Source organism: Palaemon carinicauda, chromosome 4, assembly GCF_036898095.1.
Source record: "Palaemon carinicauda isolate YSFRI2023 chromosome 4, ASM3689809v2, whole genome shotgun sequence".
Classification (NCBI taxonomy): Eukaryota; Metazoa; Arthropoda; class Malacostraca; order Decapoda; family Palaemonidae; genus Palaemon; species Palaemon carinicauda.
This window is the reverse complement of record NC_090728.1, coordinates 86,711,281-86,726,086: the sequence shown is the minus strand read 5'-3', so window position 1 is coordinate 86,726,086 and position 14,806 is coordinate 86,711,281. Positions and strand designations below refer to the sequence as shown.

Here is a 14,806-nt window from a genome sequence, read left to right as displayed (position 1 = left end):
TCTCTAAGCCCTTCTCATTGTTCCAATGGTTTAGGTGAAATTGGAGAGGGCAAAGGTTGAGTCTCCCCAGAGAGATAAACTACTCTAGCGATGAAAGAGTTTCCACGAGGCTCGTTCAAACTCTTACAAAGCAACTGTTTTTCTCTTGCAAGTGAAGGACTTTTAACAGAGCTTGTTCCATTCTTGTGGGAGACGAAAAGGCCAGAAAAATCCGACACTGTATCTCCATTCCCAAATAAAGAATAGTCTGGGATGGAGTACTGTAAGTTACGACTTCTCTACGTTCACTATGAGACCTAACTCCTTGGTTAGGTCTAATGTCCATTAGAGGCTCTCCAGACAGCGATTTAATGACGACGCCCTGATTAGCCAGTCGTCAAAATAAAGGAAGGCTCTGAATCCTCAAAAAATGTAGAAAGCTTGCTACATTTTGCAAGGGCCTTGTAAAAACAAGAGGAGCAGGAATGAGGCCGAAGCACAGTGCTCGAAATTGGTACATTACTTTCCCGTCCACAAACCTCAGATGTTGTTGAAAGTTTGGATGAATCGGGATGTAGAAGTATGCATCCTGAAGGTCGAGAGAGACCATCCAGTCGCCTTCCCTTACTGCTGCCAAGACAGATTTGGTAATCTTCATCGTGAACTTTGTCTTGACAATGAACATATTGAGCGCACTTACATCTTAAGAACTCCTGCAGTGAATGTGGCTGCCAGATCATTGGAGCCATCCCTGATAGCCTTGTTCCTGCAGTGAACGTGGCTGCCAGATCATTGGAGCCATCCCTGATAGCCTTGTTCATGCATGACATAATTGTACAGCAATACATTGACAACTGGAGAGACCTTCTTACTTAAGGCTCCCAGGGACCAATCCAACAAATAAAAAACTTCAAACCCTCGAAAAAACTCCTAACAGGAGAGGGTCTAGCTCTGAATCAGACCATAAAATCTTGGAGCGTCTCATGGCTAGACGACGAGGAGAGTCCACTAGGCTTAAGAAGTCTCCCTGGGCAGAGGCAGGTACTCCCAAGCCGAGAACTTCTCCTCGAGCTTTTCCTATGTCACACCAGACGCCCGAGCGAGAAGCTAATTAAGAAGGAGGAAAAGCAAAAGCAGACTTTCCTAAACTTCTCCTGGATTCCAACCAGTCTCCCAGTAAGAGCATGGCCCTCTTGGAAGAACAAGAGAGAACTGACTTCGTAAATGTAGGAGTCGAAGAAAGTCATGCCAAGATTAAACTCAGACGGCGGAGCAGCCATTACAAAACGAGAAGGACAAAATTTCACTAAAGAAATTCATAATGATAAAACAAGGGATTGTTGGACCACCCTAGGTTACTCCTCTTCTGAATGACTCCCCAAAGGTACATTAGTTGAAAGGGGGTTATCAACTACTTCAGAAGGCACATCATCTGATAAATCTAAAGTCTTGCGAGAAGGAGATTTATATTCAGAATGACGTGAAGGAAAAACCTGACACCTTGTATATGAACAGAAGTTAAAGAGGAGGGTCGATGTCACGTTGTGACTGCAGAGAATGTTATTCTACTACACGTCGTGACAGAAGTAACTGACGTTCAAACATCCCGTAGTAACAGCGGTGACTGCTGTTCGATGCTACATCGTGACTACGATTACTCACCCTCGACGTCACGTCATGTCTACGGTGTCTACCGCTCAACGTCACGTCGTGTCTGCGGTGTCTGCAGCTCAACGTCACGCTGTGACTGCGGTGGCTGACGTTCAAAGCGATCAAAGTTACATCGAGATTTATGCTCCGCATCTCGTTAAACAGCAAAGCTGTCACTAGGGATAACGTCAGCGTGGCGTAACAAAGCTCGTCTAGAAGGTTGAAGACCCGAATCACGTATCCCAGAACCGTGACGTACAAAAAGCAAAGGATCCTTTCGCATAGGAACAGGATAGAAAGCTTCTATTAAAGAAGAAAGCTTTAACAGCATATCTTGCAAAACACTTCACTTCGGATCAACCTGTGACTGCGGTGGCTGATGTTCAAACGTCACGTAGTAACAGCGGTGACTGCTGATCGATGCTATATCGTGACTACGGTGACTGACACTCAACGTCATGTTGTGTCTACGGTGTCTACCGCTCAACGTCACGTCGAGTCTGTGGCAGAAACGTCTGTACATGAACGTCATCGCTATGAACGGGACTCTTATGATGACTACAGCTAAGACGTTGAACTTGTTCTGAAGGAACTAATAAACGTTTCAAACGTCTCGAAACTTAACGCCCAGGCTTTTAAAGAGACGAATCATCGGAAGACGAGGAGAAACTTCGTCTCTCCTGTCTTATGGCAAGGACGTGCTTGACGAGCAACGTCTGATACCTTTGAGGGAACGTCTGTTCGTTGGTTTACACTCCTCACTCCCTTAGGTCCTACGACATTCCTTCTCCCTGGTGCAGGGGAGCCTGAAAGAGGTCTCGGACTAGGCAAGTGACAAGCACGAACAAACGAACCCTCCGCAACACAGAACGTTTTTTTGCACTTACTTCACTGATATCACATTTTTTAATAATTTCACATTAGACATGAATAAAACTGATTTCTACCTGAAGCACGCAATTCTCCCTTAAATCAAAAGGTTAAATTGCGAAATGAGTCGTATAATGTAAGCACATTAGTACAAAATAAAACACATGCAAAAATCAATAAACATATACATATATATCGAATAAAACGGAAATATATAAAGTTAAAAAGATCAGTAACTGGGGGATGAGCCTAAACACTAGTTCACTAAGGACTACGTTTTCAATCTCTCACCGTACAGTGCCTTGGGACGAGAATAAAAACTAAAACATTTTATCCTCTCTCCCCGTACAGAGACTTGGGACGAGAGTAAAAAACTGAAGCGAGAACAACGTTACTCGCTCCCAAACTCCTTGTACAGAGACTTGGGACGAGAATAAAGATCGGATCGTTCTCTCTCTCTCTCTCTCTCTCTCTCTCTCTCTCTCTCTCTCTCTCTCTCTCTCTCTCTCTCTCTCTCTCTCTTGTCACTCACAAGAGAATGGCCCACTCACCCTTCGTCAATAACAGGTTATTTGACTAAAGGAAAAAACTGAAAGGACTCAGAAATTGAAAATTAACATGTTCCTTTAAATTAGTATCTAAAAAATGATATTTTAATTATAAAATAAATTTTTGAATATACTTACCCGGTGAATATATAATAGCTGAGCCTCCGGCGGCTCGACAGAAAAACACACAAAAACTCGCGAGCGATCGCTATGAAGGTTGCGGGTGTGCCCACTAGCGCCAACTATCGGCCAGATACCGCATATACATGTAAACAGACCCAATTTTTCTCATCCCGCTGGGTCTCTATCGGGGAGGAAGGGGGGCCTTTAATTTATATATTCACCGGGTAAGTATATTCAAAAATTTATTTTATAATTAAAATATCATTTTTAAATATTTAACTTAGCCGGTGAATATATAATAGCTGATTCACACCCATGGTGGTGGGTAGAGACCAGAGTTAATTAAGTTTACAGCGTATATGCTTAGAGTTTTTGACAGTTATATCATAACAAAACCCAAATATATAAAGGTACCTGGTAAGGAAGTTGACTTAGACGATTACTCTGCCTTATTAGTCTGTCTTCCTCACGAAGCCCAGCGATCCTCTTAGGATGCTGAAAGACTCCCAGGAGCTGAAGTATTAAGGGCTGCAACCCATACAACAGGACCTCATCAAACCCCTAATCTGGGCGCTCTCAAGAAATGACTTTGACCACCCGCCAAATCAACCAGGATGCGAAAGGCTTCTTAGCCTTCCGTACAACCCAAAAAACAATATTAAAAACATTTCAAGAGACAGATTAAAAAGGATATTGGAATTAGGGTAATGTAGTGGTAGAACCCTCACCCACTACTGCACTCGCTGCAACGAATGGACCCAGTGTGTAGCAGTCCTCGTAAAGAGTCTGGACATCTTTTAAGTAAAATGACGCGAACACTGACTTGCTTCTCCAAAAAGTCGCGTCCATAATACTTTGCAGAGATTTATTTTGCTTGAAGGCCACGGAGGTTGCTATAGCTCTAACTTCGTGCGTCTTAACCTTAAGCAAACATCGGTCTTTCTCATTCAAGTGAGAATGAGCTTCTCGTATTAAAAATCTGATAAAATATGACAAAGCATTCTTTGACATAGGCAATGATGGTTTCTTAACTGAGCACCATAATGCCTCAGATTTACCTCGTAATGACTTAGTACGAGCTAAATAGAACTTAAGAGCTCTAACAGGACATAATACTCTTTCCAGTTCGTTGCCTACGATCTCTGATAAGCAAGGAATATCAAAAGATTTAGGCCAAGGACGAGAAGGCAGTTCATTTTTGGCCAGGAAACCAAGTTGAAGTGAACAAGTGGCTTTTTCTGTAGAAAAGCCGATGTTCTTACTGAAGGCATGAAGTACACTGACCCTTTTAGCCGAAGCCAAGCACACTAGGAAAAGTGTCTTGAGGGTGAGATCCTTCAGGGAGGCTGAATGTAATGGCTCAAACCTGTCTGACATGAGGAACCTTAGGACCACGTCTAAGTTCCATCCAGGAGTTGCCAAACGACGTTCCTTAGAGGTCTCGAAAGACTTAAGGAGATCTTTATTGTTGGAAAGATCTAAGCCTCTATGTCGAAAGACCGAAGCCAACATGCTCCTGTAGCCCTTAATCGTGGGAGCTGAAAGGGAGCGAACCTTTCTCAGATGTAAAAGAAAATCTGCGATTTGGGCTACAGAGGTACTGGACGAGGACACAGATGCTGACTTGCACCAGTCTCAAAAGACTTCCCACTTCGACTGGTATACTCTAATGGTAGAAGCTCTCCTCGCTCTTGCAATCGCACTGGCTGCCTCCTTCGAAGAGCCTCGAGCTCTTGAGAGTCTTTCGATAGTCTGAAGGAAGTCAGACGAAGAGCGGGGAGGCTTTGATGGACATTCTTTACGTGGGGCTGACGTAACAGATCTACCCTTAGAGGAAGACTTCTTGGAAAGTCTACCAGCCATTGAAGTACCTCGGTGAACCACTCTCTCGCGGGCCAGAGGGTAGCAACCAACGTCAACCTTGTCCCTTCGTGAGAGGCGAACTTCTGCAGTACCTTGTTGACTATCTTGAATGGTGGGAATGCATATAAGTCCAGAAGAGACCAATCCAGTAGAAACGCGTCTATGTGGATTGCTTCTGTATCTAGGACTGGAGAGCAATAGATTGGTAACCTTTTGGTCAACGAGGAGGCAAAGAGGTCTATGGTGGGTTGACCCCAAGTAGCCCAAAGACTCTTGCCCACGTCCTTGTGGAGGGTCCATTCCGTGGGTATCACCTGACCCCTCCGACTGAGACAGTCTGCCAAGACGTTCAAGTCCCCCTGGATGAATCTCGTCAACAGGGAGATGCCTCGATTTCTTGACCATAAGAGAAGGTCCCTTGCGATCTCGAGCAGCGTGAAGGAGTGTGTGCCTCCTTGCTTGGAGATGTATGCCAAAGCTGTGGTGTTGTCTGAGTTGACCTCTACCACTTAGTTTCGAAGAAGCTTTCGAATATCATCAAGGCCAAGTGGACTGCTAATAGCTCCTTGCCGTTGATGTGCATGCTCTTCTGACTTGAGGTCCACAGACCCGAGCATTCCCGACCGTCCAGGGTCGCACCCCAACCCAAATCCGACGCGTCTGAGAACAACAAGTGGTTTGGGTTCTTGACTGCTAGGGATAGTCCCTCTCTCAGACTGATATTGCTGTCCCACCATTTCAGGCATGCCTTTACTGGTTCGGAGACTGGGAATGATACCGTCTCTAACGTCTTGTACTAGTTCCAGTGCGAGGCTAGATGGAACCGGAGAGGCAGAAGGTGTAGTCTCCCTAGTGAGACAAACTGCTCCAGGGATGAGAGAGTCCCTACGAGACTGTTCCAACTCCTGACTGAACAAACGTTCTCTTTTCAGCATTAGTTGGACTTCGAGCAGGGCTTGTTCTATTCGGGTGGCAGACGGAAAAGCCCAAAAAAAACTGGACTGCGAATCTCCATCCCCAAATATAGAATAATCTGGGATGGGATCAGTTGGGACTTTTAGGTTGACCAAAAGTCCCAACTCCCTGGCCAGACTCAACGTCCAATGTAGATCCTGCAGACAGCGAAGACTGGACGATGCTCTGAGAAGCCAGTCATCCAAGTACAGGGAGGCTCGGATCCCCAATAGATGGAGGGATTTTGCCACATTCCTCATGAGCCTCGTAAACACGAGAGGAGCAGGACTGAGGCCAAAGCACAGGGCTCGAAACTGGTACCCCACATTCCTGTAAACAAACCTCAGAAACGGTTGGGAATCCGGGTGTATAGGAATGTGGAAGTATGCCTCCTGAAGGTCGAGAGAGACCATCCAGTCGCCTTCCATTAATGCTGTCAAGACAGCCTGGTAGACTTCATCGTGAAGTTTGTCTTGACAATGAACACATTGAGCGCACTTGCCTCTTACGTACTCCTGCAGTGAACATGGCTGCCAGATCATTGGAGCCATCCCTGAGGGACTTGTTCCTGCAGAGAACGTGGCTGTCAGATCATTGGAGCCATCCCTGAAAGCCTTGTTTATGCATGACATAATTGTACAGCAAAACTTCAAACGCTCGAAAAAACTCCTAACAGGAGATGGTCTAGCTCTGAAGTCGACCATAAAATCTTGGAGCGTCTCATGGCCAGGCGCCAGGGAGAGTCTATGAGGTTTGAGAAGTCTATCTGGGCAGAGGCAGGAACTCCCAAGCCGAGAACTTCTCCCGTGTCATATCAGACTCTCGCTCTATAAGCCAGCTTAAAAGTAGGGAAAGCAAAGGCTGTCTCCCCCAAACTCCTCCTGGTGATTAACCAGTCGCCTAGAAAACGTAAAGCTCTCTTAGAAGAGCGAGAGAGCACTAGCTTATAAAAACAACGGCTTCGAAGTAGCCAGGCCTAGTGTAAACTCTGACGTTTAGGCGAACGAGGAGCAGCAGTTACAAAAAGATCCGGACAAAGATCCTTAAAAATCAGCATGATTTATTTAAAGTCCATAGAGGGCTGAGCAGCTTTAGGCTCCTCTCCGTCTGACAGAGTCCTCAAGGGAATATCAGTAGGAGGGGGATCAGAAACTTCCTCATCTGAAGGAACCTTGTCCGACAATAGCCGAGTCTCAAGCAAGGGAGAGACCTGCCGTGGTGGCAATGCTTGACAAGCAGAGTCCACACGCAAAGGAGCAACAGTAGCAGTCAAGGACGCTATGTCATGTAACTGCTTAAAGGACTGACTAGTAACAACAACAGGTGCGGGAGGACGTTCGACGTCAACTCGAGACTGCCTTGACTGCTTAGACTGAGCAGTCAAAACAACTCTTGACTGCGGTGCTTGACGCTCAACGTCAAAACAAGTCAACTATGCTGGTTGGTGAACGTCCTGAACGTCAACAAGAGCAAGCGGCAGCGGCTGAACGTCCACAAGTGGCTGAGAGTCAACACGGGACTGCATCGAGTGAGGCTCTACAAAACACGATTGACGTGACTTTGTAACGTCAATGTCAACAGGACGAGCAAAGGCTCGTTTGGGCGGGTGACGGCCAAGATCTCGATCAGCTAAGCGGCGAGGATCATCGTGAACCTGCTCAACAGAATAGTCCTCCATAAGAGAGGCAAGCTTAGTCTGCATGTCTTGCCGTACAACCCATTTAGGATCAACGGGAATGGCTGCGGTACAAGACGAGGGTAACGTCTGTGACTGCAAAACCTTGCCTACAAAAAGACTCTCGGAGCCTGTGTTACGCTTTTGTTTAGGCGGCGAGCAGTCTTCCGATGACTGCATAGGGTCAGAGCTGTCCTAATGGCTACAACAAGGACGCTGGACCTGTCCTGAAAGGACTGACTTTCGCTTAAAGGGCCTCGAAACCTTGTTCCACGGTTTCTTATGCGAAAAGCCTTCGGATGACGGAGAAAATCGTCTCGCTCGTCTTATGGTAGGGGCGGTGTTGATGAGACACGCCTGAAACCATAGAGGGAACGTCTGTTCGCTGATCAAGTCCTCTCGAACCCATAAGTCGTACGACATTACTTCTCCCCTGGGCTTGGGAGCTTGCAAGAGGTCTCGGACTAGGCGAACGACAGGCACGAACAGACGAACCCTCGGTCGCAACACTGATAACACTTTGCGCAATTATCACTTTATCACTACGATTTTCTGTTTTGCACTTACTTCACTGCAATCTAATTTTACAACAATTCACATTAGGTATGAATAAAACTGATTTCTACCTGAAGCACGCAATTCTACCCTCATCAAAAGGTTATAATTGCGAAATCAGTCGTATAATGTAAGCACATTAATACAAGCAAAAAACAGTAAACATATATTAAGATAAAAAGATCAGTGGCTGGGAAGGAGACTAAACACTAGTTCATTCAAAACTACGTTTTCAATCTCTCACCGTACAGTGCCTTGGGACGAGAATAAAAACTAAAAACGTTTTATCCTTTCTCCCCGTACAGAGACTAGGGACGAGAGTAAAAAACAGACTCGAGAACAACGTTACTCGCTTGGGACGAGAATAAAGATCAGAACGTTCTCTCTTCCTCTCTCTCTCTCTCTCTCTCTCTCTCTCTCTCTCTCTCTCTCTCTCTCTCTGATTTCGCACCGAAGAGAAGAGCCCACTTACCTTTCGTCAATAAACAGGTTATTTGACCAAAGGAAAAAACTGAAAGGTTTTTCAATTAACAAGTTCCTTTAAATTTACGATTGAAAGGGCTCAACGTTGTTTAACTTCGGTTTCCAAGTTAGGACCGCCTACTCTCGGATTAGAGGAGGAATAGGAAAGGTCGCATATAAACAAATCATTAAAATTTATCTTGATGTTTATTATAAATGGAAAGCTAATCGAAGAGGCCTAATAAAGGCGGTTGATATAAAATATATAGAGGAAAATCTATAATTAACAACAAAAATTTATAACGTGATAAGATAATTGCTAAAAGCCTAAAACACACTTCCGTACTAAGGGAAGGGTCGGCCATTTAAAAGTCAAAGAAAGTCCTAAAAAACAATCCAAAGTCATCAAAAATTAAATCTATCCATAAACGAGTTCAAGATTTAAGTTGAAGATAAAACACCTGCACTGCGAAAGCTCAAACCAAAAGGAAGTACTTCACCAAATATGTTGAGAAAACTCCAGGTTATACAGCGAGTATTGATACGTCTTGTCGTTAAGGCCGACAGAGAAAAATTGGGTCTGTTTGCATGTATATGCGGTATCTGGCCGATAGTTGGCGCTAGTGGGCACACCCGCAACCTTCATAGCGATCGCTCGCGAGTTTTTGTGTGCTTTTCTGTCGAGCCGCCGGAGGCTCAGCTATTATATATTCACCGGCTAAGTTAAATATTTAAAAACTTCAGTTTGAAAGAAGAATGAACAAAACGTCAAAATCAATTTACTCTTTCTGCAAAGTGAAACCGTGATTCTCTCTTTCTCTATCGTAACGATAGAGCGCAAACTGCGTAGCATAAATAAACCAAACGTTAGTTCATCTTTGAAAAACAGCACGAAGACTATTCAAAGAATAAATTTCTTAAAATATTTTCTAAAAATATTCATCTCATCACTCTTACAGAGCAACTGTTTAATCTAAACAAAAATAAAAGTTGAATGGGCTCAACGTTGTTTAACTTCGTTTCCAAGTTAGGACCGCCTACAAAGAATAGGTAAAGGCCGCATGTAAACAAAAACATAAAATTTATTTCGATGTTTAGTATAAATGGAAAGCTAATCGAAGAGGCCTAATAACGGCGGGTGAGATATAAAATATATAGAGGTAAATCTATAAATATCAACAATAATTTATAAAGTGATAAAATAATTACTAAAAGCCTTTAACACACTTCCGTACTGAGGGAAGGGTCGGCCATCTTTTCTCTATGGAAAAACCAGAGCGAGATTAAAAAAGCAAGGGCAAAAACTTTTCCTCTCCTTTCAAAAGCATTGCTTTTGAAGATAGTATAGAATAATCCAACACGGCGAAAGCAATAAGACCAAAACCAAGTACTTCACCAATCGGTAGAAAACTCGAGGCCAAGCGCGAGCGGAATCAGTGTTGTCTTTAACACCGACAGAGAAAAACTGGTTTGGTTGAGAAGTATATGCGGTATCTGGCCGATAGTCGGCGCTGGTGGGCACACCCGGCATCCTTCATGGCGATCGCTCGCGAGTTTTTGGAATCTGTCGACCGACGGAGACGTCAGCTATTTATATATTCACCGGCTAAGTTTAATATTTAAAAAGGGGGGTTAGTGACATATCCTCCCCCGGGGGGAAAGGTGGAGCTGCTTCGCTAGGGAGAGCAACGTCATCTCTCGAGCCCCGAGTTTGGTAAACAGTACATCGGTCTACGCTACCACTCGACGGTCTCTCGAAAGAGACCAACCGAGTGGGAGCTTCAGAGGAGGTTTGGGCGATGGAAGAAGAGGCCTTGGGTTTTTCTCCTTTCAAAGAAACCTTCGAAGGAGAAATATCCCGTTTGGCCTTCTTCCGTCGTCAGGAAAACCTCTCCCACTGGGAGGTAGACCACTCCCTACACTCACCACACCTGTTATTACTATCACACCGTTTGCCCCTACAAGAAGGAAAAAGGGCGTGAGGATCGGTCTCGACCGCCGACATGAATGTTCCACAGGGGCGGTCGGGAAACCCAGGGCAGGTGCGCATAATCGCAGAAGCCAACTTCACAAACAGAACTAGAAAAGGAAAAAGAAAAAAGCATTAAATGGCTGCCAAATGACAGCGAGGATGAAAGCGGACACGTCCGACTACCATCCGAGCCGAGAGCAAAGTTAGCTCAAGCACAGGTGTGTGAGGGGGGTAGCAAGCTACCTTCCCCTACCCCCGCTAACTAGCAGTGTGGGTAGTAAACTCTCGTTAAAAATTAATGGCTCATCATTTCAGCTACGCCGAAAGTAATATCCCTATTAAATAGCGTGGTTTGTATTCCAGTTACAGAACAACTCAAAAATACATGAATTCTCCATGAAAGGCTACTGACCGAAGCCGCATACTGCTCGGCCAGGTAGGCTAACTAACACTGTCCAAATAGAGCCTAAATAAACGACAAAATCATGCCAAAACATTGAATTAGATGTCCAGAACACATAATGAGACTACAATTAGTATGAGGAACTAATTGAAAGTCAGACAAAACAAAGAGATCATGAGGAAGCGACACCAAAATGGCCGCGTACACACCCGTAATGGAACGTCAACAAGCGGCTGAGATAAAAAAAAAACAAGGTTACTAAATTAACGAGTGTCGCTACCTAGAAATCCCAAACAGACAAATATAATAGTACTCTACTTGGGAGCAGGGATCTCCAAAACGTCGGACATCTTCAAAAACACAAAACAACACAGAGCTATGAAAAACACGTCTGAACCTTCGCTGGTGCTAAGGAGGAATGTGGGTAGGAGCATGGGGAGGGGTAGGGGTGAGGGGAGGATAGTCATAGCAGAAGGCAGCAGTCGGGTGTATATCGGCACCTCGTAGTTCCGGGGGATGTTGAAGAAGGAGAGGTCCAACTAGTGAGAGACCTGTGGTCGTGGTTCTATCACACCCCAGTTATTATACCGACACTCATTAGAGTGAGCGAGCTGGGTTTATTCCTGGCATTCCATGCATCTTTTTTTCTCTGGTATATTTAGTAATATTTATGCCTTACAAATGGTGCTATAAGGAGCATTTCACGGAGCGACACAAGTCGAACCCAGAAATACAGTACCTAAGATGCATTCTAGACCATCCAAACACACCGGAAGATGCATTAGCAATCCTCTGGTGGATATACGAGGTGCCTCACACTGAGGGACCTGGGGGAACCCAAACATAGACTAAGGCAATAAGGTAAGGCAAAAGAGAGAGAGAGAGAGAGAGAGAGAGAGAGAGAGAGAGAGAGAGAGAGAGAGAGAGAGAGAGAGAGAGAGAGAGTCTCTCTCTCTCTCTCTCTCTCAGGTGAGCATACACTGGTCAGTGGGGATAGTTAGCCCTCCCACAAACGATTCCAATGCTTGGCGTCACCCATTATCCGCAAATATGTGTGACTCAAAACCCGATCACTAGAGCTCGACTCTTAACAGAAATGGTCTGTACAGGTTGAGATGGCATACCATCCATCCCATACTGGCAAATCCAAAGAGGCAGTCAAAACTATAATCAAACAAGCCAAAGTCATCAACAAATTCATGCCCAAGAGGAAGAGATGGGAGAATAAAAGAAATAACAGAAGAGAGAAAGTGCTGACTAATTTAATTGGATCAACAATTGGGCACCAAGGTCCAGTGGGAGAGCAGTTCCCACCATTTATCAGAGCCCAGCTGCTAATCCCTAGGCCCCCGCTTTTTGTCAAGGCTTCAGCATCTGAGGGGCTATCTCTGGTAGCCATTTTCTTTTTATAGTTTCAGTTAATGTTGTTCCAAAATTATTCCACACAGAATTTCTTATGCTTATTTCATAATAGTATTTTATTAGTTAATTCTTACTTAATTGGTCACAGTTTAAAGGAGCCAGATGTAATTTCAAATCCCAAGAAAGTTACTGGTCATTAATTGACTTGTAGTGATGTCCCCATAGACAACGAGGCTAGTTTGGTTGAGGTGCGTTTGGTTGAGGCGCGTCTGGAAGAGGGAAAGTCGCTCTTGGAAGATCCTGTCAAAGGTGGAGAAGAGTAAGTTTGCCTGAGGGAGGTTTACCTATGATCCCCTCTGAAGAGGAGAGATCTAGCAGAGATTGTGCAAAGAAACAGAAAGCTCTGAAGGAGAAGACCTCCTTGGAGTGCTAGGTTCAGGCACTCGCTTAGAAGTCCTCTGGTGTGAAGGGTGTTTCCCTCTGGAAAGACACCTGGGAAACAAGTCTCCCTCTGAAGACTACGAAGGTGGCTAGAAGACAACTGGAGAATTCCCTGGAGACACTGGAGGGACAACATTCTCTGAAGCAGGAACATCCAGCAGCTGTCTAGACGACAAAGCCTGCTGCAACTTCTCTGAAGGGGAACCCTGGATACCTGGGGGCCAAAGCAAGCGCAATGCATCACATATCTGAAAAGAAGAGGGGCCCCCCTAAGGAGAAGATTGCACCGTTCCATTAGGGGAAATGGAATGACTCCCTTCTCCATGCGCTTGCCCAAAGGTTAATGGGTCGCCATCTTGCTTGATTGGCCCTCAGAGGAAGCCAAAGGAGAAAAGTCAAAGGGAAGAATACCAGGTGTTGGAGAAGTCAGGCCTTCTTAGACTTTGAGGAAGACCCTTAAGGCGAAGAATCCCATTCTGACTTCTTCCTCCTCCTGTCATACTTCTCCCACTGGAAGGATGACCAGTCCTGAGACTCATTACACGGCGATGCCTGGCTACAGGAATGTCCCCTGAAGGAAAGGTATGACTGATGAGCAGTGGTCTTAAGGGCACTCATAAAACTGCTGCAGGTCTTAGGCAGCCCTTAGTTAGTCAATTGGGTGGCAGTCGCCTTCCCGCTACCTGTTGCTGACACCTTATTATGATTTATAACTGCCATACTCCCAGCTTCACTGTTATTGTTTTCCTATGTAAAGGACAATGGTTTGTATTTTGTGTAGGAGCAAAGCCAAATTTCATGTGTATCGTACTTGATAAAAATTGAATCTATATTAGCAACTTTTTAAAACCTAATTGCAGTAGATACTCTGCAAGCTGACCTCTTACTAAAGCTCTCTATCATTGTCCCTTGTGTACCGTAACATGATATACAATAATGCTACAAGGCTAATCATTAAAACTAAAAGCTCATTTAAAGTTGAGGTAATTTTAGTACTTACTTGCTTCAATAAAAGCCTGCAGCCCATCCGCCATATCATTATCACTACCAACTTTGAGTATGGAATCCAGAACAGCTCGATATCTGGAATTGAATATATGGATAATATAAGTATAGATATAAGACATATGATATTTTCAATTTAAAATAAATTTTTGAATATACTTACCCGGTGAATATATAAATAGCTGACGTCTCCATCGGTCGACAGATTCCAAAAACTCGCGAGCGATCGCCATGAAGGCTGCCAGGTGTGCCCACCAGCGCCGACTATCGGCCAGATACCGCATATACTTCTCAACCAAACCAGTTCTTCTCAGTCCGTAGGGTCTCTAACGGGGAGGAAGGGAGAGCCTTTAATTATATATATTCACCGGGTAAGTATATTCAAAAATTTATTTTAAATTGAAAATATCATTTTTAAATATTAAACTTAGCCGGTGAATATATAAATAGCTGATTCACACCCATGGTGGTGGGTAGAGACCAGTATTAAAACAATAAAGGCGTATATGCTCAAGAGTTTTTGACAAATATTCAAAAAAACAAACTTAAGTATAGGTACCTGATAAGGAAGCTGACTCTGATGAATACTCTGACTCATTAGTCCGCTATCCTTATGAAGCCCAGCGATCCTCTCAGGATGCTGAAAGACTTCTAAGAGCTGTTATAATCAGGGTGAACACCCCTACAACAGGACCTCATCAATACCCTAAATCTGGGCGCTCTCAAGAAACAATATTTTGACCACCCGCCAAATCAAAAGATTGCGAAAGACTTCTTAGTCTCCCGTACAATCCAAAACAAGATTAAAAATTTCAAGAGAAGATTAAAAGGATATTGGGATTAAGGGAATGTAGTGGTAGAACCTCCACCCACTACTGCACTCGCTGCTACGAATGGTCCCAACGTGTAGCAGTCCTCATATAGAGTCTGGACATCTTTCAAGT

The 14,806-nt window shown here is 44.4% G+C and overlaps 1 protein-coding gene across 1 annotated transcript in view; it reads right to left on the bottom strand.

Moving 5' to 3' along the window:
* CSN4 (COP9 signalosome subunit 4) overlaps positions 1-14,806 on the bottom strand; it is a 296,826-nt gene that overhangs the window by 245,577 nt on the left and 36,443 nt on the right. Inside the window, exon 2 of the mRNA XM_068371437.1 lies at positions 13,858-13,940. Coding sequence (XP_068227538.1) covers positions 13,858-13,940 — 83 coding nt within the window. The remainder of the gene's footprint in view (positions 1-13,857; positions 13,941-14,806) is intronic.